Source organism: Schistocerca nitens, chromosome 1, assembly GCF_023898315.1.
Source record: "Schistocerca nitens isolate TAMUIC-IGC-003100 chromosome 1, iqSchNite1.1, whole genome shotgun sequence".
In the NCBI taxonomy this organism is placed as follows: domain Eukaryota; kingdom Metazoa; phylum Arthropoda; class Insecta; order Orthoptera; family Acrididae; genus Schistocerca; species Schistocerca nitens.
In genome coordinates, this window is record NC_064614.1 from 734,004,816 (window position 1) to 734,032,813 (window position 27,998).

General features: G+C 46.6%; 1 protein-coding gene across 1 annotated transcript in view; it reads left to right on the top strand.

Moving 5' to 3' along the window:
• LOC126260124 (zinc finger protein ZFP2-like) overlaps window positions 1-27,998 on the top strand; it is a 198,310-nt gene that overhangs the window by 125,438 nt on the left and 44,874 nt on the right. The window contains exon 2 of the mRNA XM_049957372.1: window positions 3,801-4,795. Within this exon, the coding sequence (XP_049813329.1) occupies window positions 3,801-4,795 (995 nt within the window). The remainder of the gene's footprint in view (window positions 1-3,800; window positions 4,796-27,998) is intronic.

The following is a 27,998-nucleotide window of genomic DNA, read 5'->3' on the forward strand; positions in this document are numbered from 1 at the left end:
CGGCACGTGGTTCATGCACATGTGCCGACTGCTGTTCATCGGCAACGGATGCTGTAATTTGCAACTGGACGCCCAGTGAGAGGCGGCAGGTGGACTTTTCAGATGAATCGAGGTTTATGCACCGTCGCACAGATGGCCGTTGGCGTGTACGGCGTGAAACTTCTGAAAGCAAATGTCCTGTAACCAGGAGGAAGTGTTATGATTCTGGAAGGCACAGTGTATCAACACAAGTATGAATCTAACCCTACGCGCAGTTTGTTTTTCCCTGGCACGATGACACCTACCAGCGGGACAACGCAACGTGACACAATTCGCAGTGTACGTGCGTGGTCCGAAGAGTACCAGGATGAGTTTACTATACCCCCCTGGCCACTAAGCTCCCTGGATTTAAACTCAATCGAGAATCTGTGGCACCACCTCGATTGGGGTGTTCGCGCAATGGTTCCTCAACCGAGAAACCTAGCACAGCCGGCCACAGCACTGGAGTCAGCATGGTTCCATATCCCAGTTTATACCTTCCAGGACCTCAGTGACACTCTTCCTGCACGTCTCGCCCTGCGAATGGTGGTTATTCAGGCTCTTGACAGGTGGTTATAAACGCTTGTACCAAAAATCTGAAAAGTTCGCGATCGATTAACTCCAAATTTTTACACAATACTCTAGTGATCATTCGGATGTACATCGGCTATGTATTTTTAAAATATATAATATATAAATTATATAAATATATAAAATGTCGACTGGCAATGGCAAGGAAAGCGTTTCTGAAGAAGATAAATTTGTTAACATCGAGTATAGATTTAAGTGTCAGGAAGTCGTTTCTGAAAGTATTTGTATGGAGTTTAGGCATGTATGGAAGTGAAACGTGGACGATAAATAGTTTGGACAAGAAGAGAGTAGAAGCTTTCGAAATGTGGTGCTATAGAAGAATGCTGAAGATTAGATGGGTAGATCACAAAACTAATGAGGAGGTATTGAATAGGATTGGGGAGAAGAGGAGTTTGTGGCACAACTTGACAAGAAAAAGGGACCGGTTGGTAGGACATGTTCTGAGGCATCAAGGGATCATAAATTTAGCATTGGAGGGCAGCGTGGAGGGTAAAAATCGTAGAGGGAGACCAAGAAATGAATACACTAAGCAGATTCAGAAGGATGTAGGCTGCAGTAGGTACTGGGAGATTAAGAAACTTGCACAGGATAGGGTAGCATGGAGAGCTGCATCAAACCAGTCTCAGGACTGAAGACCACAACAACAACAAATATATAAATATTTATGGACAAACGTAGGCTACAAATTTTATTATATACAATGTATAATAGTGAAACGCTGTTAGCAAAAACCTCGAAGTTCTGGACCGACCTACTTCAAATTTTAAACGATAGTTTACTAAACATTCAGACTACAGAATCTGAATTGCAATAACAATAATCAAAGGTCAAGGTCAGAGAGAGGGGAGAAGAGGAGGTGGACGGAACAGTGGGAGGAAATGGACATAGAGAACAGAAACGAGTAGATGGACAGAGAAGAGAGAGTGGGTAGGAGAATATGGAGAGAGAAGGGGGAGGAGGAAGAGGATATGGATAAGGAGACAGGGAGAAGGAGATGGACAGAGACAGGGGAAAGAAAGAGATTAGGCCGCATATCCAGTTCCCATACATACTAGAAATGAGTGCTTTCTTTTTCCATTTAACGAGACTGAGCCACGGCAACGATTGGTGGGGTACAGCCAGTTGCTTTCTACAGTTCATGATATAACGAGGTTCAGAAAATCACAAATATATGCTGTAGCGTATAAACCCACTTAATATCAAGTATGCAGTTGTCTATTTTGTTTATTGTGGTTTTCAGTCTGAATATTGGTTTGATGCAGCTCTCCACCGAGAGTATCCTGTGCAGGCCTGATCATCTCTGCATAACCATTGCAACCAACATATATTTTAACCTGCTTATTGTAGTCAATTTTTACGCCTCCACACTTCACGCCAATTACCACACTGACCATTCTTTGATGTCTCTTGATGTCTCCTATCAACTAATCCATTCTTTTAGTCATATTGTGCTATAAATTTATTTTCTCCTCAATGTCATTCAGTCATCTTCAGTAATTATTAAACCTTTTATTGAGACATTATTCTGTTTCACCCCATTCAAAAAGTTCTGTTCTCCTTATGTCTGGACTGTTCATCGTCCCCGTTTCATTTCTGTACAAGGGTACACTCCAGACAAACACCTGCAGAAAAGAATTTCTAACTCGTAAATTTGAAGCCAGTGCTAGCAAATTCCTCTCTTTCAGATACGCTCTTACCGATCGCAAAACAGATCTGCTACTTCTAGTGTCTCCCTTTCTAATCAGATTTCCTCAGCATCACTTGATTTGATTCCACATTCCATTACCCTTGTTGTTTTAACTGCTAATCTTATAACCTTTTCTAAAGAAATTGTCCGTTTCGGTCAACTAACCTAATTAATCTTTTGCCATCTCTGGCAGAATTGTAGTGTCATCGGCAAACCTCAGTGTGTCCTCCTTATCTCTAAACTTCGATCCCTTTCCTAATTTATCTCGGATTTCCCCTACTACTAGTTCAGTGTACAGAAAGAGTAACTTCGCGAACAAGCTTGAACCCTGCCTGACTTTCATAGCCGTCGATTCTTACGTATGTCTGCAGTTCGGTTTCTGTACAGGTTGTAGATAGCATTTTATCCCTGCTACCTTCGGAATTTCGAAGAGTGTATTCCAGTCAACATTGTCACAAAAGCGAAGACATACGAAAATGAACAATTCTCACGTTGTTTGTAAAGTGAATTGCCAAAGGGAAAATGTATCACAAAACGTGGAAACAGTTGTTATGCAGTTATTGCTAATGAACGTGTTCCTTCATTAGCTGTGTTTGCGACAAGGAAACAAATACAAGAAGTTATTTCTTTAATTGTTATCACTCTCCATATTTTTTATCATTTTGCTTAGAACATTTTGACGTTAAAGTACACAGTAACAGAATAAAGTGATTACTAGTTTTGTAGAGACCCTGGGTTTCACGCAGTCGAAACAAGTTATGAAAAAAGTTGGCCTACATTCATATTAGTGTTATGTATGTTTTTTTTTTTTTAATACAAATGCTATGCTTAGTCATTCCACATGTTTCTCCTATTGTAACAGACATATTCAAAATCTGTGTAGATCAGATTCAAGTTATGTAGATTTTTTGGTTTTGTGAGTGTTATGCAGTGGTCACGAACTGTATCTTCAGCATAGTTGTAAACCTACAGATTCAGCACTGATAAGGTAGGTTTTTGTCTCGACATGTGGACACTGATCTAAGCCGTTTTGTTATCAGTAAGGGAATTAAGTAAATGACAAGATATAGTCCGTCCTATAAGACAGAATTGCCATGACAAGAGGGGGGGGGGGGGGGGCGGCAAGCCCTAGGAAGGCGCAGATGGAATTATTCACGTACCGTAAATCAATGCACAATAATTTTAAACATTGTTATATATTTTTTGCATGAAAAGTTGTGGAGATTTGCCTTTTTACATCACTTCTTCATGGAGTAATTTTCTTGAAGCCTGTTGCACAATTATTTTAGTTTTACTAGGTATCATTTACTGGTATCCTTTTGTATCATATCACTCTGAAATGCCTTTGTTTCACATAATCGTATAATACGTGTTTGAAAAATCTTTCTTTCCTTGAAAACATAGATTGTTTGCGTATTTCTTCAAACGATGATAGTAGCGGTATAAAGAATAAGAGGGAGGGCGACATGTATGTGTGAATTTTATTTGTTCTTTTTTGTTACAGAGCTACAACGATGGAGATGTCTCAACTTCGTATGACCTGCTAGCAAGAGAGAGCTGGGGCGCATCAGATGGTTCAGATACAGAAACAAGTAGACCACTAAATGACCTACCGGTTGCCAAAAGTAGTGTAAGAGAAAGTGTTTCTAAGAAGGGTAAAATGAAGAAAGTGTACAAGTGTCTTTCTTGCACTGAAATATTCAACTGTCCTAAGGAGAGGAGAGTTCATCGTAGGAGGTTCCACACGGATGCAACAGAAGTACGTAAGGATAAACAATTTGGTGAAGTTTTCAGTGCTCCTACTGTGAAGGAAGAACTTGTAGAGACTGTGAAAGTAGAAAATAAAAATGTAGACCTATGCGTTCCTCCTGCTGAGAGCTTGTCTGCTGCAAGGACGCCTGACAGTAATGGTCCAAGTAGTTCATCAGCGGTGAAGATTAAGACTGAGAAAACTGATACTCCTGTATTGGATGTGGACCCTGATCAGAAAAAAATAAAAACAAGTGATAGTTTAGTCGCCAAACTCAAACCAGAGCCTGCAGTAGGTGAGACACAGACAGGAAATGGTCCGGAAGACACAGTGAAACAAGAATATAAATGCATTTCAGTGAACTGTGCTTTGGTTTTTACATCGCAAGATGATTTGAAAGAACATGTGCACACAGCACACAAACTCAGAAAGAAACGGGGTTGTCACATCTGTCCAACTTGTCAGGAAGCTTTCAGCACCGACGTTTTGTACCGTGCACATTTAAAAATACATCCTCTGGAGTGCAAATATTGTGGAAAGTTCTTCACGAGACATCAGAACCTTAACCTCCATACAAACAGGCATCTAGGAATCAAACCATTTAAGTGCGGCGTTTGTGACAAATCATTTATAACCAAACAAAAACTGACTGAACACACTAATGTTCACACTGGAGAAGCTCCTATTAGATGTGATTTGTGTTGTGAGACGTTTCGCCGGTACAGCAATCTCATACAACATAAAAACAGGTTTGTAGTAATCAGAATTACTTAAATTCTTGCAAACAGTGAAAATCCACTGATTTAAGTCATGTACTAAAGTTTTACAGCAACAGGTAGGTGATTCATTAAAGTTCATAGTAATAAAAAAAGACATATAGTAACATGTTATTCTTCAAATGTGATGAACCAAAAGATGCTTGTACAATGCAATTAGTGATTAGTTTACTTTCTTAATCAGAACTTTTCCCTGCCAAAAGAGAGAATTTAATGAAAATATTAACATGAATAACAGAATTAATACTATAGTAACGTAGAACACCAATAACTATATGCTAGTTAGTGAAATAGTTTGAACAGCAGCAATCAGTCAAGGTGCACTATACAGTGAGGTGACTTAAGTCGTGGGATAGCGATATGCACATACACAGATGGTATAAAGGGCAGTGCATTGGACGTGCTGTCATTTGTGCTCAGGTGACGCATGTGAAAAGGTTTCACACTTGATTATGGCCTCACGATGGGAATTAACAGACTTTGAACGCAGAATGATAGTTGGAGCTAGACGCATGGGACACCCATCTCGGAAATCGTTTAGGGAATTAAATAATCCGAGATTCACAGTGTCAAAAGTTTACCGAGAATACCAAATATCAGGCATTACCTCTCACCACGAACAATGCAGTGGCTGACGGCCTTCGGGTAACGATCGAAAGTAGCGGCGTTTGCGTAGAGTTGCCAGTGCTAGCAGATAAGCAACACTGAGTAAAATATTGCAAATGCGGCAGAGTTGTCAGTGTTAGCAGACAAGCAACAATGCGTGAAATGATTGCAGAGATCAATGTGGGACGTACGATGAACGTATCCATTTGGACAGTGTGGCAAAATTTGTCGTTAAAGGACTGTGGCGGCAGACGACCGACTCGAGTGCCTTCGTTAACAGCACGACATCGCCTGCAGCGCCTCTCCTAGGCTCTCATGTCCATATCGGGTGGACCCTAGAAGACTGGAAAACCGTGGCCTTGTCAAATGAGTCCAGATTTCAGTTGGTGGTAGGGTTTGAATGTGGTGCAGACCACATGAAACCGTGGACTCCAGTTGCCTACAGGCACTATGCAAGCTGGTGGGGCCTCCATAATGGTGTGGGCTGTGTTTACATGGAATGGACTAGGTCCTCTGGTCCAGCTGAACCAGTCAATGACTGGAAATGGTTGTCCGGCTACTTGGAGACTATTTTCCGCCATTCTTGGATTTCATGTTCCCAAACAACGATGGAATTTTTGTGGATCCCAGTACGCCATGTCACTGGGCTACAATTGTTCGCGATTCGTTTGAAGAACGGAATGAGCAATTCGAGCAAATGATTGGGCCACCCACATCACCTGACATGAATCCAATCGAACATTTAGGAGACATAATCGAGAGGTCAGTTTGTGCCCAAAATACTGCACGGGTAACACTTAAGCAGTTATGGACGGCTGTGGAGGCAGCATAGCTCAATATTTCTGCAGGGGAATACCAACGACTTGTTGAGTCCATTCTCTGTCGAGTTGCCGCACTGCGATGTGTGGAAGTAAGTCCGACGCGATGTTGGGAGGTGTTCAAAAATGGTTCTGAGCACTATGGGACTTAACTTTGGAGGTCGTCAGTCCCCTAGAACTTAGAACTACTTAAACCTAACTAACCTAAGGACATCTTACACATCCATGCCCGAGGCAGGATTCGAACCTGCGACCGTAGCAGTTGCGCGGTTCCAGACTGTAGCGCCTAGAACCGCTCGGCCACCCTGGCCGGCTGGGAGGTGTCCCATGACTTTTGTTACCTCAGTATATATCTGATGATCAAACGTACAGAAACAGAGATTTCAGTAAAACAACCTAAAAGTTTTATTGATACTGTGTTTGTTACTTTATGAATAAGTGTAACTCTTAAAACCTTCATGAAACAGGTTGTAAAAACCATGATTAACTGATGAAAAATCTTTCATACATTTTATATAGTTTTCAAGTTTGTTGTACACTTGTTAAGTCTGAAATAAATGTTGTCTCAAACTTGATACTTCACCATCTCCTGTTTGGATCTGCACACATTCAGCTTTTGTAGTCTTCAGTATTTACCCAAGACCGCATATATAGCTGTTTCCTCCTATTTCCACCTTCTGATATTCACTTCATAGATGTCTGCAGAGTATAATTCAATTTTTACTGTACCTTTCTGTTGGAGTTGAAGGATATTTTCATTAGTAGAATCACTGTTTAATTGCATTATTATGTCAAATAAACACATGGAAGTCTCTCAGAAAATGTAAAAGAACGCAGAACAGTAGAGAGAACGTGAAGCTGGTGAATGAAAACAAGCTTTGTGTTCGTGTTTATTACAAACAAGCAGAACAAAACAATTTAATTGAAAATAACAAGTACGGTTCGAATAAATAGCTCTTACGCTGATGATATTATTATTGTTGTTGTTGTCCACTTGTGTCCGAAGATTAATTTGATGGAGGTCTCCATACCACTTTATCCTGTGCAAGCACCTTCATCTCCAAACAACCACTACAATCTACATCAATTTGAACTTGCTTGCTGAATTCATTCCTTGACCACCCTCTACAATTTTTACCCCTTACACATCATTATTGCACTGATGCTTCATTCATGCGTCAGATTGTGTCCTATCGACTGATTCCTTAGTTTAGCCTGAGTGTGCCATAAATTTTTCCCCAATTTGATTCAGTACCACCTCGTTACTAATTCAATCTACCCACCTAATGTTCAATATTCTGCTATTGCACCACACTGCAAAAGCTTTTAGTCCATGCTTGTGTAAACTATTTATCATCTACATTTCACTTCTGTGCAAGATGACTCAGCAAATACGTCCAGAAAAGACCACCCAACAGTAAATTTTATATTCAATGTTAACAAAATCCTCCTGTTCAGAAATACCTTTTGTGCTGTAGTCAGTCTGCATTTCACATCCTCTCTACATTGACTCTCATCAATTCTGCTGCTGAAACAGCAAACTTCACCTATTTAAGTGCCTTATTTCCTGTTCTAATTCATGCTGCTTCACCTGTTTTTATTTGATACTTCCCCTTACTGTTCTTTTACTTTGTTCATCTTGTAACCTCTTTTCAAGACACTATGCACTCCATTCAACTGCCTTTTCAAGTCCTTTGTTATATCTGACAGAATTACCATCTCATCAACAAGCCTTAAAGTTTTTATTTCTTCTCCCTGAACTTGACTTCCCTCTCCAAATATTTCTTTGGCTTGCCTTAGTGCATGCTCAACGTACAGATTGAAAAACATCGGACATAGGCTACAACACTCTTTCATGCCCCTTGATTCCTATAACTGCAGTCTGGTTTCTGCATTCAGTTTTAGTCTGCACTTCATAACGAATAAATTATGCTTAGTGTCCACATCTATCCTTGGAAATGATTTGCAGTGTCAAATATGGTTTCAGAATCTCTTGTTTTATCATTTTGTAATATATTTAAAACGTTCCTGTGTGTGTCAATATCTCTTTCATCGTTTTTAAACAAACTATTAGCGATTATTATGCTCTGTGCAACATTATGAAAGGTAGCTTCCTTTTAGTCATTTTGCCCAGTCCATGTTCTCAGGCTATTTTTTTTTCCTTCGATTTCTTTTCCTGCTATCGAATTTTGGTTTCCATCACAACTAAATTAACGTCTCCCTTAACTATCTGAATAATTTCTTTATTGACATGTAGCATAATCGGGTCTACTGCCGGATGTTTGTGTCGCTCTGGCACAATATTTCTGCCACGTAACCCGTTGCCTTCTTCAGGTGCTACCTGAGACTGCCGTATTGGAGTAAATATAGGATGGGGCCCCTCCACGCCCACACCAACGTGGTGACCAAACCAAAAGTTCTACTGTCACCTCCGTAAACATGTTAGTTTTTGAATCAGACGTCACAGGATGCGGGCTGTGATGTTATCCATGCATCTGGGTAAGATTACTCATTAACATGGTCCATCAGGAGATAGAAGTGGTCGAAAACGATTGAAGGGTAGCGGTGTAAGGGCATAGGAAAAAAAGTTCCAAGGCAAGCGCCAAGGGAAAGAAACCTCTGCGACAGTAGGACGGGTAGTAAGGGCAGTAGCGGCTTGCTAGCTGCGATAGAGCATGTAAGGTGAGGTAAGGTTAGTGTGAGGTATCGTGCATCGTTACCTATGTGCTGCGTGTTCGTTAAATGGGTCAGTCCGGGTGCCGCGGCTGGGCTCGCTTGTAGTCTCCAGGGCCGGCCGCAGTGGCTTCCTCCCTGTAACAAAGGAATTCGGCGCGGCAACGCATGCGTTGCTGTAGGCCCTCTGCTGCGCCTTGTCAGTGATTTGGTACAGCTTCATCAAGCTGGTGCAGAACGGCGGCGGTCGGCCACCGTTCAGCGTCCTCCTTTGCTGCACAGCGCAGCCCTTCTTTATTGTAGCTTCTAGGAGCTCCGCTTGTTCAGAGAGCTGCGCCAATTCAGCGTCGGAGGAAGTCAGGCCTTTCGCTCGCGCTTGTGCGATGAATGCTCTTTTTGTCTTCTCGATCCCTTGTGGGGGCCGCTCCCGCAGCGGTCGGCGTCGCCACCAGTTCCGCTGGGGCGGCGGTTTTCCTCTTTGCACCTTTCACCTGCGGTGCTGCTGGGGCAACCGCTGGGACAGGCGCGCGAACGTTCTTCTGCGAGGTCGCAGGAGTGTTCGCAGGTACTGCTGCGCTGAGGCCTCGGGCGAAGACTGCTCGCAGTTGCCTCGAGGCCTCTTCCTTCTCTGCAGCCACGGCGGCTGCGAAGGAAGCCCTCTCTGCCGCCATGACGGCTTTGAGGGCTGCAGTGGCCTCCTTCACGGCGGTGCCGAGTCCGAGGTCACCTTTCTTCTCGGAAGCGCGAGCTGCATCCTGACTGCCCGTTTCCGAGCGGTCGTCCCTGCCCCTGGCAGGTGGAGCTGCTACTGCGCCGTCCCTCAGCTGCGCCGGGCTGTTCTGCGCCCTACGTCGTTTCCGACGTCGTCTTCTCTTCTTCCGGCGCGGCCGCCTCGCCGCTCTCGGCACGGTTGCGGCTTTAGAAAGCCGCGCAACCGCGCCAACTGGCGACGTGCGGGCCGCCACACCGGACACAAGTCGGCAGAACGTTGGTGCCGCGGTCGCAGGCGCGGCTGTCGTGCTCGCCTGAGCACTTGACGCACCGCGCCGCGTTGCGGCAATACTTCGCAACATGGCCCTCGCCCTGGCACCTGAAGCATTGGGGCTGGGGTCCATGGCGGTCGGGAGAGCCTCTGTCGTAACCGGGAAGCCCAGCAACTTCCGCAAGTCGAAGATGTCGCTCCCGCCGTCGACCGTTTGCACGGTCACGCCATAGAGCGGCGCTCTCTTCCTGTTGGTCCGGTTGTGCAACCTTGCGGTTGCATTACCAAACCCGGCTCGCAGCAGCCCTTCCCGGACCGCTGCCTCATCACAGCACCAGGGTAACCTCCTGAGGAGTGTCTTGGTCGTCTTCATCCATCCTACGGAAGGTGCCTTCTCACGCGCCGGCGCCGCGTCGACGATGTGGTCGGCCACTGCGACCTTGATCGCCCTGTGGTCGGCCACGTTTGCAGCTCGAACGCAGATCTGCGAGTCTGTATCGACAGACTCGTAGACCACCTCGTTCCGAGCGCAATTCGTAATGGTGTCGAACAGCGTTGTCCACCCGCCTTTGCACTTGACGAACAAAGGGGGGACAGGCCGCGACTTGTCTTCTCGGGAGTTCCTTGCATGGTCGGCAGACTCATTGAGTTGCACAACCGAAGGACCCTTCGTAGCGGCAGGTTTCCTCTGCGCACCCTTCTTTCCCACGCTGCGAGGCGCGGAACACGACAGTCTGCACGCGTTGTAAAAACGACGCCCGACAACTTGCTTTCCGCGGTGCCCACAGCACAGAAACCTCTTCACGAGCTCTCAACGGCCGAGTAAGCGTAGCGCGCAACGGCAGCGATGCGCTCGCCTCGCTAGCTCAGGCCGGTCTACTGCCGTATTGGAAAAATAGAGATGGGGCCCCTCCACGCCCGCACCAACGTGGTGACCAAACCAAAAGTTCTACTGTCACCTCCGTAAAACATGTTAGTTATCTAGTAAGTGGATCACAGGATGCTGGGCTGTGATGTTGTCCGTGCGTCTGGGTAAGACTACGCATTAACACGGTCCATCAGGTGATAGATAGTGGACGAAACGCGAGTGAGGGTAGCGATTTGAAGAGCAGAGGGAAAAAAGTGTCATGGCTCGTGCCGTGGGAAAAAAACCTCTGCGACAGTGGGATGGGTAGTAAGAGCAGTAGTGGCTTACTAGCTGCGATAGCTCATGTAAGGTTGGATTTGTTAGTATGGGTATCATGCATCATTGCCGTGACAAGCGATGGCGATGTATCCCAGTGGTTGCAGCTGCTACATTCCTGGAACAATCAAGATCGTTATACAGTAGTGGGAGATCGGCCATAGATCGTCTCACTGTGTGGGGATGTGTGGAGCTTGTTTGCATGCAGTGTACGGTACGGCTTCCCTGTGTGGTGCCAGTTATTCGGCAGTGTATTTCAGCTGGATATCCAGTAATAGCGTCTGATTAACAGGGGCTCGCCTGTGCCGTTATGTTTGCGTATGCTTGGCCATAGATGTTATGCCCTTACAAGTATATCTTTTGGTCTTTTATGTTTCCATCTATGGTTGTGGTCGTAGTTCCCCAGATTCAGAATAAACGGGTTCTGCGAATGTCTGGAATTTCTGTATAGTCTTGTGGTGAGTTTGTGGATTACCTCCGTGAGAGTCTCAAGTCGGTATTCCCGGTGAAGGTCCGCGATGCGTGTGTATCGTGGAGCATTGCTTATGATTTTGAGTACTTTGTTTTGTATGAGCTGCAGACGGCGCAGGCGTGTAGGCGCAGCGTATCCCCAGACAGGAGCTGCGTACGTCATCAGGGGTCGGATAAGTGTCATGTACATGGACCTCGACACCCTTCTGTTCAGTGTGCTACGCCTGTTGAGCATAGGATAGAGCTGTTTGAGCCTCGCGCTAGCTCGGTTGGTCATGTGTTGTATGTGGTCCCCCCAGAGTAATTTCCGGTCCAGCCAGACACCGAGGTATTTGACTTTCTCGCGGAAACGTATTGGACGTGCATGTAGGGTTATTGGTCTGCAGTAACGGTGTTTGCGCAGTTGCTTCGGTCTTCTAGTGAACAGAACGGCTTCGCACTTGTCGACGTTTACTCTAACACGCCATTTCTCCAACCAAGGCTCGGCCATTCTGAGTGCAGTCTGTAGGCGTGACGTAATGTTTGATGGTTTCCAATCTTGCGCAAGGATGGCTGTGTCATCCGCGTAGATTGCCATCATTGTGTTGTGTGTGGTTGGGAGATCGTTTATGTAGAGGTTAAACAGTAGGGGCCCTAGGATGCTTCCCTGGGGTACTCCCGCGTGTATACCATGTCGTGTTGATTGTTTTCCCTGCACATCAGTGTTGAAACTCCTGTCTGTGAGGTATGAGTGTATTAGACGCAGCAGCCCGTCGGGGAATCCCGCGTCGCTGAGTTTGCGGATGAGGCCGTTGTGCCATAGACGGTCGAAAGCCTTTTCGATGTCCAGGAACACTGCCCCTGTAGCTTTGTTTATGTTGAAACCATGTGTTATATGTTCAACGACCCGTAGGAGTTGTTGTGTTGTGGAGTGGTGATTCCTGAAGCCGAATTGCTCCGGTCTCAGGATGTCATTTGTTATGCAGTGCCTAGTGATGCGTTTGAGAATCACCTTCTCAACAATCTTACTGAGCGAGCTCAGAAGGCTGATGGGTCGGTAATTTTGTGGGAGGCTGTGGTCTTTCCCCGGCTTCCTGAACATCAGGACCTTGGCCGTCTTCCAAAAGGCGGGGAAGTGTTGGTGTTTTAGTATGGCATTCGTTATGTGTGTTAGGTACTCAGTTGCTTTATCCGTGAACTCCTGGAGGACACGGTTTTGAATGCCATCATGACCAGGGGCTTTCCTAGCGGCGGAATGCATTATAGCCCAGGAGACTTCGGCTGTACTAGCATGTCGAATGTCGTCGCGCGATGGTTGGGCTAGAATGCGTGTAACCTCTTGGTCAGAAGCAAGTGTGAACACTGGATCTGATGGTACCAGGTTCGGTGTGAATGACGCTGCGAGTGTTCAGGCCATTAGTTCTGCTTTCTCTTCCGCTGAGTATGCAGGTCCGTCGGGCCCTTGAAGCGTTGGGGTGTATATTTTCTCCCTGGTGAAGTGTCGGGCTAGTTGCCACACGCCAGGTCGTGTGGTGTCCAGCCCTTCGAGTTTTTGGTTCCACTGTTGTGTTCTATGTGTTTGTATTTTATCATGTATGATGCCCTGTAGTCTGTTAATGTGCCGTTTGAAGTACGGACGCCTGGTGCGCTGCCATTGTCTCCTGAGGCGATTCCTCATTGAGATTAGGCCCAGTATTTCCTGGGGCAGGGCCGCACTGCGTTGTTGTGAGGTGCGATCAGGTATGGTGCCTGCCATTGCGTCCTGGACGGCGTTAGTGAGGGTTTCTACTGCCTCGTCAATTTGTGCTGTTTCATTAATTTCGTGTATAGGTGGGATGTGGCTATCGAGCGTTTGCTTGAACCTTGTCCAATTCGCACGCCTGTAGTCCAACATCTTGCGTTGTTCCATGTGCTGCAGTGTTTCCTCAATGTATAGTATTACAGGTTGGTGGTTTGAGGGCAGATCGTTTTCAACGGCAACGTTGAGTGTCGTTGTAATGCCCTTGATGAGGGCCATGTCTATCACGTCTGGCCTGAGTCCCCTCTGATAGGGAATGTGCGTCGGTTCAGTCGGCGCTAGTATAATGTAGTTTCTGCCAAGTGAATGTTCGTACAGTTTTTTGCCGTTGGGATTTCGTATGCGTGAATTCCATTCTGGGTGTTTTGCGTTCAGATCTCCAGCGACGATTACTCGCGGTGAAATGTTGAGTAATGTGCTGATATCGCGTGTTGAAATGCCTACAGGGCTGTTGTATACCGATATCAGTGTGGTGTAGGCTCCGTTGAACTTGACTCTGACGGCCGTAGCCTCGATTTTTTCCAGTTCAGGGAGCTCTATGTTTGTGTGCTCGATGTCTTTGTGTATGACGATTGCAGTTCCACCTGCCACGGCGTCGCCCGGTCGGTCGGTACGATAGACACAGTAGCCAGGAAAGTTTAATTGTTTGTGCGGTTTAAGTTTAGTCTCGCTCAGTAGCATTGGAGGATCTTGTCCAGTATTTATGACCAGAGGGCGCTGGGTGCTCTCTCTGCCGTCCGCGCCCGCCTGGCGCTGTCTGTAATGTGTTGTTTCTTCCCCGGTGCTCCCTCAGACGTCCGCGCCGGACTTGGTCGCCATCTGTGGCAGGTGTCGGAGGCCCGTCCTGTGACATGCGTTCCGATCGCGGTCCGCGCCCGCCTGGTGCTGCTTCTGAGGTTTTGACCCTTCCCTGGTGCTCCCACGGACATCCGCGCCCGGCTCGTCCACCATCTGTGGTCGTGGCAGCTGTCTAGGGCCGGACCCGCGTTTGGCGTTCCGTTCGTGGTCCGCGCCTGCTTGGCGCTGCTCCTGAAGTGTTGGCACTTCCCTGTTGCTCCCACGGACGTCCGTGCCCGCCTCGTCCACCATCTGCAGTTGTGGCAGCTGTCTGAGGCCTATCTCGCGTCGGGCGCTCCGTTCGCGGTCCGCGCCCGCCTGGCGCTGCTCCTACAGTATTACTACTACTTGTGGAATTTCTTGGTTCCTTTCGTTGGGCCCTGATAAGCTCCAGAGCCGGACTCCACTCTGAGCTGGTAACCGCTGTCTCGGTTTATTATGTTGTCTGTGACCTTGATCTCGATAGCCTCCTTTATGACACTGTCCCAAAATCTTGGCGTCTGGGTCACAATTTTGGTGTTGTTGTAGTCCATGGAGTGACCGAACTCCAGACAGTGCTCCGCTATGGCAGATTTGGTTGCCTGTCCGAGTCTTTTGTGCCTCTGGTGTTCTTTGCCCTGACGTCCACCGTCCTGGTTGTCTGACCAATGTATGATTTTCCACACTGGCACGGGATGTTGTAAATGCCTGGTTTACGTAGCCCCAGGTTGTCCTTCACACTCCCTAGCATTGTCCCAATTTTGGAGGGTGGACAGAAGATACTCTTTATATCATATTTTGAGAAAATTCTGCTGATCTTTGCAGAAATAGGTCCAGCATATGGCAGGTATGCTACCTTCTTCGCCTCGTCTGGCTCCTCTTCTGTACCCTGTGGTTGGCTGGTAGCACGAAGTGCCCTTTGGATGTCTGTGGAGGAGTATCCATTTCTGCTGAACACCAGCTGTAGATGTTCTATCTCTGTGGCCAGACTTTCTGTATCCGACAGAGACCGAGCCCTGTGAACTAATGTTTTCAAGACTCCATTCTTCTGTGCCGGGTGGTGGCAGGTACTGGTTTGAAGGTATAAGTCAGTGTGGGTGGGCTTACGATACACACTGTGCCCCAGAGTGCCATCTGCCTTCCTCTTGACCAGGACATCAAGAATGGGAGCTGTCCATCCTTCTCTAGCTCCATAGTAAATTTTATACTTGGGTGGCGTGAATTTAGCTGTTCCAAAAATGTTCTCCCTGCCATGGCGCCAAATGACAAATTGTCATCGACATACCTAAGAAAGCACTTGGGTTGGTAAGTGGCTGATGCAAGTGCCTCATCTTCATTCCTCTCCATTTCTTTATTTCAATGGCTTCATCATCTGCTGAGCAACTTAGCATAATATAAACTTGTTGTATTGTTCACTATGTTGTTCATAGTACCTTACGTATATTCCTTTTTATTATTCATTATTGTACCTACTCATTCGATACCCATTCTTGGGTCACCTGACGAGAAGTCCTTGCTGTGCTAAAATCTCCCTTCACTAATGACCTATATCCAACTCCAGTCTGTCCATTTCCCATTTTAAATTCGCCATCCTTCCTACCTGATTAAGGGATCTAACATTTCATGCTCCATCCTGTAGAACGCCCGCTGATCCTATTTAAAACTGAAAATATACGAACGACCTGATCTCTCTAGTTGCTTACATTCATAGTAGTTAAAATTGCGTGGCTCAGGTATCACTGTTAGTTTAGAGGTTTTTGATTGAATAACGTAAGCAGTAAAAATCCTTTTCCATGATCACGCTGTATACCCTCTAACAAACTATATAGCAGATTTAATCAAGTGCCGTAGCATATGTGACATTGTTCGTGTATTTCACGTTTCGTTAATCATAATTTACTGACGTTATCTTCCTTACTCACATATTAATAAAGCCTCTGAGGTGCTTCGCATGTATCACCGCAGATATCAGAATTATCTGAGATATGGCAGCTATTGAAATGTGGAACAGTACTAACATAAATGTCTCCAGTTGCGGGTAGAGGTCGCTCAGGATACGGTGGCCGATACACAGTGACCAGCTTTCATCGTTTGTTCAAAAGAGGCAGCCGACAAGCGTTTGCCCTCTTCCGGCCGGTCGGCGATGCCAGAATGGTCGCGCACGCCCTGCAATCTTTGTCAAATGATTTTATTGGAACTATTTGGTAAAACAATTCATTTTTGCTTTGCATGTAGCATTATTTGTGAGGTTCATTATGATGTTCCCATCATTTCGTTAATGGTCATAGTTGTGATATTTACGTGGATGTAAAACATTGCTCCAAATTCGAAAAAGTCTGCTATGAAAAATAGGGGTCGCTAAGATTTTGCGTTTGGTGGATATTACATAATCTGTTCCTGCGTATGAAATTTAGCTAACGTATTGAATTTTTCTTTAGACTTGGGTGGAGGTCTCTGTTACCAATATATAGAAATGTGATCTGACGTAGCGTACTCATTTGCGATTGCACCGCGCCACCAATAAAGCCGGAGTGAAATATCCACAACATTCCTCATATTTCATAAACTATTTGAGATATCGGAATGAGATTCTGGCAAATGATAGCCACGAAGAGAAGAGTATTTTGTCGTATGGGTATTATGCAAATCTTTATTATCTGCCGTGTTATTCCACTAACTACAGACTTTTCCGGTGAAGGAATATAATGTTTAAAGGCTATCGATAGCTGCTGAAACAAGACATTGAACGGGTTTTGGAACAATGTAAGTCATTACATGTTTATTTTGTACCGAAGATGTGCTTTTCCATAAGGTGCTGACCTTACGTTTCATCCGTTCCTCAGTTAATGAACTTACTAAACCACTGTTTCAGAATTCTCTCTCAGTTGCGTCTGCACGAAATATTAGTGAAGTGTGTGTAAACTTCGCAGAGTTTTGACAAAAGAAGCATATTTGAACATGGCAACAAGAGAAATGTGTAGGTTTTACTCAAAATTCCCCACTCGTGGCACTTCTCTGAAAGTTGCAAGTGGTTAACAAACCAGGCGAAATAAATCGCTGCATTTTCGGCGGAATTCATTTCAGATGCTAACCAAAGAAGAGGACGTCTTTTTGAACGGCAAGCGTGGCCGTGAAGGGGCCCCGCTTTGCACTGTATTTACGAGAAATGTGAGTGTAGGCTTCAGTTCAGAATCCGGAACCGCGCGACTGCTACGGTCGCAGGTTCGAATCCTGCCTCGGGCATGGATGTGTGTGATGTCCTTAGGTTAGTTAGGTTTAACTAGTTCTAAGTTCTAGGGGACTGATGACCTAAGATGTTAAATCCCATAGTGCTCGGAGCCATCTGAACCATTTTTTTTCAGTTCAGAATGACACTTCCTCCCCAACGCTCTCTCCACTCGTGCCCTGCCGTCTACACATCTACCGACCACGGTGTTCTGCGTGCACTATAATCAGTGTGTACATGCTAAACATTCTTTAGGTAATGTTGATCGTCGGTAATTAGAGTTCTGTTTTTAAATTTCCTCAGTTGTGAAAGAAATCGGCGAGAAGCGTCAACCCGAAATGTGCGCAAAGTTGTGGAATAATGCTAAGGAAGGCTGGAGCTGCAACTCCCATTTTAAGCGTAGACACCTATATTCTTATTTTCCGACGTAATTTTGGTGGCTTCGTCGAAAACAGCGCGTTCGTTAGGCAAAATAATCCTACATGATTATGGGAATTTTGGGTGGTGGCTATATCTATTGTTATCTAGTAAAACCAGGGTGACAATTATTTGCACAAAAAAAAAGTTGCGTTGGTATAGTTAGCACGCTATGCTCGTTATCCCCCCTGCCCCTTTTCTGTGTAAACATTTTTTCGCAGTTGCATCTATATCTATATGTTGCCAACCACCGAGAAGTGCGTGGCAGAGGGTACGTCTCATTGCACCAGTTTTTAGGGTTTGTTTCCATTCTATTCATGTATGGAACATGGAAAGAATGATTGTTTGAATGCCTCTGTGTGCTGTAATTTTGTAATCTTATCCTCACGATCCCTATATGAGCGATACATTTGGGATTGTGGTATATTCTTAGTCATCATTTAAAGCCCGATCTTGAAACTTTGTTAGTATACTTCCTCTGTATAGTTTGTCTATCTTAGAGTCTGCCAGCTCAGTTTCTTCAGTATTTCTGCGCCACTTTCCTACAGATGAAACAAACTTGTGATCATTCATGCTGCCCTTCTTTGTGCACATTCAGTGTCCCCTGTTTGTCCTATTTGGCACAGGCCCCACACGCGTGGACTATTCTACAACTGGTCGCAAGAGTGATTTGTAGACTGATTGCACTTTCCCAGTATTGTACCACTAAACCGAAGTGTACAACGACTGAACCTATGTGATCATTCCATTTCATATCCCTACAAAGTGTTACTCCCAGGCGTTTTTATGATTTGGCCGATTCCAACAGTGACTCATTGATATTAGTCATAGGTTACCACGTTTTCTTAGTTTTGATATTAGTCATAGGATACCACATTTTCTTCGTTTTGTGAAGTAAACAATTTTACATTTCTGGACACTAAAAGCAAATTGCCAATCTTTGCATCACTTTGAAATCTTATCAAGATCTGACTGAATATTTATGCAGCTTCTTTCAGGTAGTACTTCATTATAGATAATAGCGTCATCTGCAAAAAGACCTAGGTTACTTTTAACATTGTATGCAGCATCGTTAATGTAAAACATGAACAGCAAGCGTTGCAGCACACTTCCCTGAGCCACACCTGAAGTTACTTGTGTATCTCCACCCAAGAGAACGTGCTGCGCCCTTCATACCAACAAGTCCTCAGTCCTGTCACAAATTTCACTTTATACGCCATATGATCGTATTTTTCACAATAAACGTAGGTGTGGTATTCAGTCAAACGCCTTTTTTAAATCAAAAAATACTGCATCTACCTGACTCCCCCCAGGGGGTCCACAACTCTTTTGTGGATACGTGCGTAGCGAGCACAGGACCCCGAGCTAGTGTGGCCCTCCTTCCTTTCCGGGCTGCATACCTTCCTTTTCCGTATCCTTTCCCATCCCCCATCTTGCCCCCCCCCCTCACCTCTGCCTCTGCCTCTTCCCTTCCCTTTCTCCCCCTCTGGGAGTATGTTTAGTGCCTACGTCCAGAGACGGACGCTCGAAACTGTAAAACGGTCTCTCTTCTTCGCTTTCTCTGCTGGCAAGTCTTTGTCCTTCCATTGTCCTTCTCTTTTCCTAACTTCTCTTTACCCTTTTCTCCGCTGCGGTGTTTGAAACCTCTCTTCTTTCCTTTCCTTTTCTTTGTTCCTCCCTTTCTCTATTTTCCTCCCTGTGCTTGTCTGAAGGCCGACCCATGCATTCCCATGGATAGCTGGTGACGGGGTAACACATAATTCCCCGCCCCGGGTAGACAGGTAGGACACGTACTTACCCCCTGGTAATGGCCAGGCCCATGGAGGGGTGATTACCCGAGCTGATACCTTCCAAAAGTGCCGATTGGTCCCTCCGTCCATTTCTCTGGAGGTGTGACCTGAGGTGTGAACAATCACTTAAGGCAGGAGTGCCCTCAGAGAGGGCCCCCACAAGGAAGGAGCACGCCATCGGAGACGCCGGTAATCATGGGGGATCCTTCTGCAATGGTTTCCTCATCATCTACTATGTCTGCTCACAAGCGTAAGTTCAATGAGTCTCAGCCACGGACAGTTATTCCATCGTTGCCACATCTTCCTTGTTGTTTCTCGGTCGGACGAAGGTCAAAACTTCTCCACAGTCAACCCTTTCATTATTCAGAAAGGTGTCGACGAAATTGCAGGTCCTGTAAAGTCTTGTTCTCGATTACGAAATGACACCTTGTTGTTAGAAACAGTCAGTGCCCTCGAGGCACAAAAATTGCTGCGTACTTCACTGCTACACACCTTCCCTGTCCGGGTGGAAGCGCACCGCACTTGAATTTCATCACGTGGGGTCGTTTATACACGCTCCTTCGACGGATTGTCCGACGAGGAAATTCAAAACTACGTGTCTGACCAGGGCGTCATGGCTGTTCATAGAGTTATGAAAATGGTTGACACGAACATCATTCCAACCCGGACTGTCTTCTTGACATTTGACAGAGTTCAACTTCCATCGAACATAAAAGTGGTTTATGAGATAATTTCCGTTTGCCCTTACATCCCAAACCCTACGTGTTGCTGTCGGTGTCAGCGGTTCAATCATACCAGCCAGTCCTGTTCCAATCCAGCCAAATGAGTTAAGTGTGGCAAGGGTGCCCATGAGGGTGCTTGTCCACCTCCATCCCCTTATTGCATCAACTGTATGGGTGACCACGCTGCTTCCTCTAGAGATTGCCCCATTTTTAAAGACGAACGGCTCATTCAGGAAACCAGAGTGAAGGAAAAGGTGTCGACCTTTGCTGGTCGAAAGTTATACGCCAGTCGAAAGCCCACTGTGCCTCACACAGGTAAATACAGCACTGTCCTTCCCTCTCCTCGGCCAACAAAGGAGGCAGCCACGCAGACTTGTGATCTTACCTTTAGTGCCATGGTCGTCAGATTGGCCAGCGCAAAGATCGCCCGTTCAACCTCCCCACTGTCACCTGCTCACTCTACGGCTCACCCTTCATCAGGTTCTGCTAAATCTCGTGCCCCAAAATCAGACACCCAGGCTTCCAAAAAAGAGCCTACTCGTGAAAATTTTTTACGTTCCCCAATTTCACAACCATCGGTTCCTCCTCCATCTCAACGTCCTGTTTCCAAAAAGGCTAATAAGAAACCCAGCTCCTATCCTTCTCCGCCACGGCGTGTCTCATCTACAGCACCACCTGGCAGTAACCGCCCTCGGACGTCTTCTGTGTCGCCGAGGCGCACTGCTGGCGGCCGATCAACCGGCCGATGGCTGGTGGCAGGAGCTGCTCCCGAACAACCTAGGGATCAAGATCTTCTGCCTTTGGCTGAATGCCGTTCCACGCTGTCGGTCGCAAGCTCTGAGCAGTCGCTGAGTTGAGGGCAACCTTGGTCACATTCTTCCCTTTTCTGTCCACCCTATGTCCATTATCCATTGGAATATCCGCGGCATTCGAGCCAATCGGGATGAATTGTCGATCCTCTTACGATCCTACTCGCCGGTAATCTTCTGTCTTCAGGAAACAAAGCTGCGTCCCCGTGATCACTTTGTTTTCCCCCATTTTCAGTCGCCGGCCGCAGTGGTCTCGCGGTTCTAGGCGCGCATTCCGGAACCGTGCGATTGCTACGGTAGCAGGTTCGAATCCTGCCTCGGGCATGGATGTGTGTGATGTCCTTAGGTTAGTTAGGTTTAAGTAGTTCTAAGTTCTAGGGGACTGATGACCACAGATGTTAAGTCCCATAGTGCTCAGAGCCATTTGAACCATTTTTTTGGGGACTTCAACGCCCACCACCTGCTTTGGGGATCTCCGCGTCCTTGTCCGCGCGGCTCACTAATGATAGAAGTCTTCCACCAAGCGGATCTTGTTTGCCTCAACACTGGGGACCCTACATTTTTGTCTGCCTCCACGACAAATTTCTCTCGTTTGGACCTTTCGGTCGGTACTGTTCCACTAGCTCGACGCTTCGAATGGTTCGCTCTTGCTGATACACACTCGAGTGACCACTTTCCATGTGTCCTTAGATTGCAGCCACAACTGCCACATATGCACCCTAGACGCTGAAAGTTTGCCCAAGCCGATTGGACACTTTTTTCGTCTCTAGCGACATTCGATGACCGTAACTTTCCTAGCGTTGACGATGAGGTCACTCATATTACAGAAGTTATTCTTATAGCTGCGGAATGTTCAATACCTCACACCTCCGAATTGTTCCGGCGTCCCCCAGTTTCTTGGTGGAATGAGGCATGCCGTGACGCAGTACGTGAGCGGCGACGTGCTCTTCGCGTTTTCAGACACCACCCTACATTGGCCAACTGTATCCGCTATAAGCAGTTCCGTGCGCGGTGCCGTCGCGTCATCCGCGATAGCAAGAAGGCAAACTGGGACTTCTTTACTAGCTCATTTAACACCTTCACTCCCTCCTTGGAAGTTTGGAGTCGGATTCGACGGTTATCTGGCGCGCCTAGTTTTTCCCCAGTCTCTAGGCACACTGTCGCGCATGATACATTAGTGGACCCCGTCGCAATTTCTAACTCATTGGATCAACACTTTGCTGAGATTTCGAGCTCTTCAAATTACCCGCCAGCCTTTCTCCCAAAGAAACGTGCAGCGGAAGTGCAACCTCTTGCTTTCTCCTCTCAAAATCGCGAAAGCTATAATACTGTTTTCGCCATGCGGGAACTCCAACATGCACTCTCTTCTTCTCGCTCTTCCGCCCCAGGACCGGATGGTATCCACATCCAAATGTTGCTGCATGTATCATACCATAGTCTGCGTTACCTCCTTCGCCTTTATAATCGAATTTGGACCGACAGTACTTTTCCCAGACTATGGCGGGAAGCTATCGTCGTTCCTGTTCCGATACCTTGAAAGGACAAACATCTCCCCTGTAGCTATTGCCCCATTTCTCTCACGAGTAGTGTATGTAAGGTTTTGGAGCGTATGGTGAATTGCCGTTTAGCCTGGTGGCTGGAGTCCCGCAGTCTTTTAACACCTGCCCAATGCGGTTTCCGAAAGCATCGTTCTGCAGTTGACCATCTTGTTGCTCTCTCCACTTATATCATGAACGATTTTCTCCGGAAACGCCAAACAGTAGCGATATTTTTTTATCTGGAGAGAGAATACGATACATGTTGGACGACAGGCATCCTCCGCACACTGTTCTCTTGGGGCTTTCGAGGTCGGCTGCTCCTTTTTCTTCGTGAATTTATGGCAGAGCGCACATTTAAAGTGCGGGTGAACACTACTCTCTCCCGTACTTTCTCCCAAGAAAACGGGGTACCCCAGGGCTCTGTGCTAAGTGTTGTACTGTTTGCCATTGCCATAAATCCAATTATGGATGGTCTCCTTCCCGATGTCTCGGGCTTCCTCTTTGTGGACGATTTTGCGATCTACTACAGCTCTCAACGGACCAGCCTTCTTGAACGGCGTCTCCAAGGATGTCTCGATCGCCTCCACTCGTGGAGCATCGAAACCGGCTTCCGCTTTTCTCCCAGTAAGACCTTTTGTGTTAATTTTTGGCGTCGTACGGAGTTTCTTCCGCCTTCCTTACATCTAGGCCCTGTCAACCTTCCGTTCGCGGACGTCGCTAAATTCTTGGGTCTTATGTTTGATAGAAAACTGTGCTGGTCCTCCCACGTTTCCTATATTTCGGCTCGCTGTCTGCGATCCCTCAACACCCTCTGTGTCGCACCGAGCGAGGTGGCGCAGTGGTTAGACACTGGACTCGTATTCGGGAGGACGACGGTTCAATCCCGCGTCCGGCCATCCTGATTTAGGTTTTCCGTGATTTCCCTAAATCGCTCCAAGCAAATGCCGGGATGGTTCCTGTGAAAAGGCACGGCCGACTTCCTTCTCCATCGTTCCCTAATCCGATGAGACCGATGACCTCGCTGTCTGGTTTCCTTCCCCAAAACAACCCAACAACCCCTCTGTGTCCTGAATGGCACCTCCTGGGGAGCGGACCGAGTGTTCCTTCTCCGCCTCTATCGGGCCTTAGTGCGCTCGAAATTGGACTACGGAAGCATAGTTTACTCCTCTGCTCGGCCGTCTATTCTTCGGCGTCTCGACTCTGTCCACCACTGTGGATTACGTTCAGTGTCTGGAGCTTTTTACACCAGCCCTGTGGAAATCCTTTATGCTGAGACTGCTGAACCTCCGCTGTCCAATCGGCGAGCTGTCCTTCTGAGTCGTTATGCTAGCCATCTGTCTTCATGCCTGCTAATCCGGCCCATGACATTTTTTTCGACGCCTCCTTGGATTTAGGGTATGCAGGCCGCCCTTCCTCCCTACTTCCACCGGGAGTCCGCTTCAGTTAACTGCTCCATTCTCTTTCCTTCCACTTTCCTAAGACTTTCTTGACAACTTGGGGTACAGCACCACCTTGGCTCCGGCCCCGGACCTGCCTGCTCCGTGACCTTTGTCAGTTTCCCAAGGATGGTACACCTTCTCTTGTTTATCGTCGGGCATTTGCTGCTCTATGCACACAAATGAAGGATGCCACATTTATTTACACTGATGGCTAAAAACATCGTTTGGTGTTGGGAGTGCCTATATTGTTGGCGACACCCCCAATTAGTTTCGGCTTCCCGACCAGTGTTCGGTTTTTACTGCGGAACTTTACGCTGTTCTCCAGGCTGTCCAATACATCCGTCGCCATCAGCGGATACAGTATGTTATCTGCTCCGACTCTCTCAGCTCTCTCCTCAGTCTCCAAGCTCTCTACCCCGTCCACCCTCTGGTCCACCGGATTCAGGATTGCTCCACTTGAGGGGTGTCTCTGTGGCGTTCCTCTGGATCCCAGGACATGTTGGTATCTGTGGAAATGAGGCGGCCGATATAGCGGCCAAGGCAGCATTCTCTCTTCTTCGTACAGCTATTCACATGATTCCCTTCGCCGATCTACAGAGTGTTTTATGTCGTAGTGTTGCTCTTTTATGGCACGCACATTGGTCGACACTTCCCAATAATAAATTGCGGGACGTGAAAGCTCTTCCCTGTGCTTGGTCCTCTTCCTCCCGAACTCATCGTCGGGAGGAGGTAATTTTAACTAGACTCCGGATAGGGCACTGTCTTTTAGCCATCGACATCTTTTAAGCGGCGATCCTCCCCCACTCTGTCCCCACTGCTCTCAACTGTGGACGGTGAGACACTTTTTACTTGAGTGCCCCTATTTTACTCCGTTACGCGCCCGTCTACAGCTGTCGCCTAATATATCTTCCATTTTAGCAGATGACACGCGATCAGCCGATCGCGTTCTCGAGTTCATTAGTGCCAGTGAGATGACGTCAGTAATTTGAAGCTCTTTTTGGGGACAAACAACCGTGCTTCTATAGTGGTTTTTTAAGCTTTCCTTCTGTTTTTGGTTTCCCCGCTTTTTTGAGTTTTCCTCCATTGCTGCTGGTTTCCAGTTTCGTTTTTTAGCTTTTCCTAAGTCACAGACCGGGCGCTAATGACCGTAGCAGTTTTGCGCCCTAAAACCATAACAAAAAAAAATCTACCTGACTGCCTCGATCGAAAGCTTTCAGAATGGCATGTGAGAAAAGTGCGAGTTGGGTTTCTCATGGTGGATGTTTTCGGAACCCTTGCTGGTTGGCTTGTAGGAGATCATTCTGTTAGAGATGCCTCATTACATTTGAGTTCAGAATCTGTTCCAGGATTCTCAACAAATCGATGTCAAAGATAATGGACGGTAGTTTTCTGGGTCGCTTATACTAACCTTCTTGTAGACGGATGTGACCTCTGCTTTTTCCTAAAAACTGGGCACAGACTTTTGTTTGAGGGAACTACAATAGATTATAATTAGAAGAGGACCTAACTCAGCCGCAAATTCAGTATAGAATCTGATAGGGATTCCATAAGGCGCTGAAACTTTGTTAAATTTTGACGATTTCAGCTGTTTATCAGCACCACTGACGCTAATACTTATTTAGCTCATCTTTTCAGTGGTACAACGATTAAATTGGGGCAGTGCTACTGGGTTTTCCATTGTAAAGAAACATTTGATAACTGAGTTAAGCATTTCAGCTTTTGCTTTGCTACCCTCAATTTCAGTTGTCTCATTCTCTAAGGACTGAACACTAACTTTGGTGCCACTAACAGGCCTCACACACGACCAGAGTTTCTTTTGGTCTTGTGAAAGACCATTTAACAATATTCTGCTAGTCACTGAAGGCTTCACAAATTACTCTCTTGACACCTAAACATGTTATATTGTAGCCCTATGCTTTTATATCTATTACACAGTAATCTGTTTCTTTAGAAGTTTCTTTACAGTGGCTGTACACCATGGAGAGTCCGAGAGTCCCTCCATGATAAGCAAGCGATAGTGAACACTTGCGAATTGTGTGCGAATGCTCGTTCGCTTATGTTTGGTTCTGTTCACACCTGTGTAAATGAGGCTTGAAAGAACGAAGACAGAGCGAGGCGGCGCGGTTGTTAGCACACTAGACTTGCATTCGGGAGGACGACTGTTCAAACCTGCGTCCAGCCAGCCAGATTTACGTTTTCCGTGATTTCCTTATAGCGTAGCATGCAAATGCCGGGATGATTCCTTTGAAACGGCACGGCCGATTTCCTTCCTCATCCTTGACACAATCCGAACTTGTGCTCTGTCTGTAATAATCTCGATGTCGACGGGACGTGTAAACCCAGTCTTCCTTCTTCCTTCCAAGAACGATAGCGCCTGTTATGAAAAACTCTGCTCACCCCATTCGACCGAAATTTGCTCGCTCTGAGTATTTGCGGTCACAGTCAAACCGCGGCCAAGCTCGTGTGGATACTACCAGACAGAATCTCCTATCAGTCTGTGGATAATGGTCAACCTTGGTACGAAAGACGAATTCCTGTTTTCTGTCCTGCAAAGTCCGAGAGAATACCCCCAGGTACATGGCAATCAAAGTTATTTTCGTCTCTTTCTTATTACTGAAACTTATTCTTGACTCTTTATGCACCCACTTGTCTTGAAACAGTCCAGTCTTCACCGGCGTAACATCCATCCATCCATCCATCCTCATGGCACAAGACGTTGGAGCTGGTCAATGCATTCATGCATTTCTCTCACAAAGAGAAACATACGCTGAAGCCCCAAAGAAAGTGGTGTAGGCATGCGTGTTTAAATACAGAGATGTGTAAACAGACAGAATACGGTGCTGCAGTCGGCAACGTCTATATAAGACAAAAAGTGCCTGGCGCAGCTGTTAGTTCGGTTGCTGCTGCTACAATGGCATGTTACAAGATTTGAGTCTGAACGTGGTGTGATAGTCGGCGCACTAGCGATGGGACACAGTATCTCCTAGATAGAGATGAAGTGGGGGTTTTGCTATACGACCATGTCACGAATGTACCGTGAATATCAGGAATCTGCTGAAACGTCAAATCTCAGACATCGCTGCGGCCAGGAAAACATCCTGCAAGAACAGGACCAACGAATACTAAAGAGAATCGTTCAACATGACACAAGTGCAATCCTGAAAATTGCTGCAGATTTCAATCCTGGGCCATCAAAAAGTGTCAGCGTGTGAACCATTCAACGAAACATCATCGATGTGGGCTTTCAGAGCCGAAGTCCCACTTGTGTACCCTTGCTGACTGCACGATATAAAGCTTTATGTCTCGTCTGGGTTCTTCAACATCGACATTGGACTGTTGATGACTGGAAACATGTCTGGTCGTACGAGTTTCATTTCAAATTGTATCGAGTGGATGGACGTGTATGGGTATGGAGACAACCTCATAATCCATGGATCCTGCATGTCAGCAGGGGACTGTTCAAGTGATTGGAGGCTCAGTAACTGTGTGGGGCATGTGTAGTTGTAGTGATATGGGACCCCTGATAAGTCTAGGTACGACTGACAGGTGACACGTTCATAAGCATCTTGTCTGATCACCTGCTTCCATTCATGTCCATTATGCATTCCGACGGACTTGGGCTATTCCAGCAGGGCAACGCGACACCCCACACATCCAGAATTGCTACAGAGGCGTTCCAGGAACACTCTTATGATTTTAAACACTTCTGCTGGCCACCAGAATCCCCAGACATGAACCCCCCCCCCCCCCCCAGGGGGTCCACAACTCTTTTGTGGATATGTGCATGGCGAGCACGGGGTCCCGAGCTATTGCAGCCTTCCTTCTTTCCAGGGGTGCATTTCCTTCCCCTTCCCCTCCTTTCCTCTCCTGGCTCCTTCCCCTCCTTTCCTCTCCTTGCTCCTTCCCCTT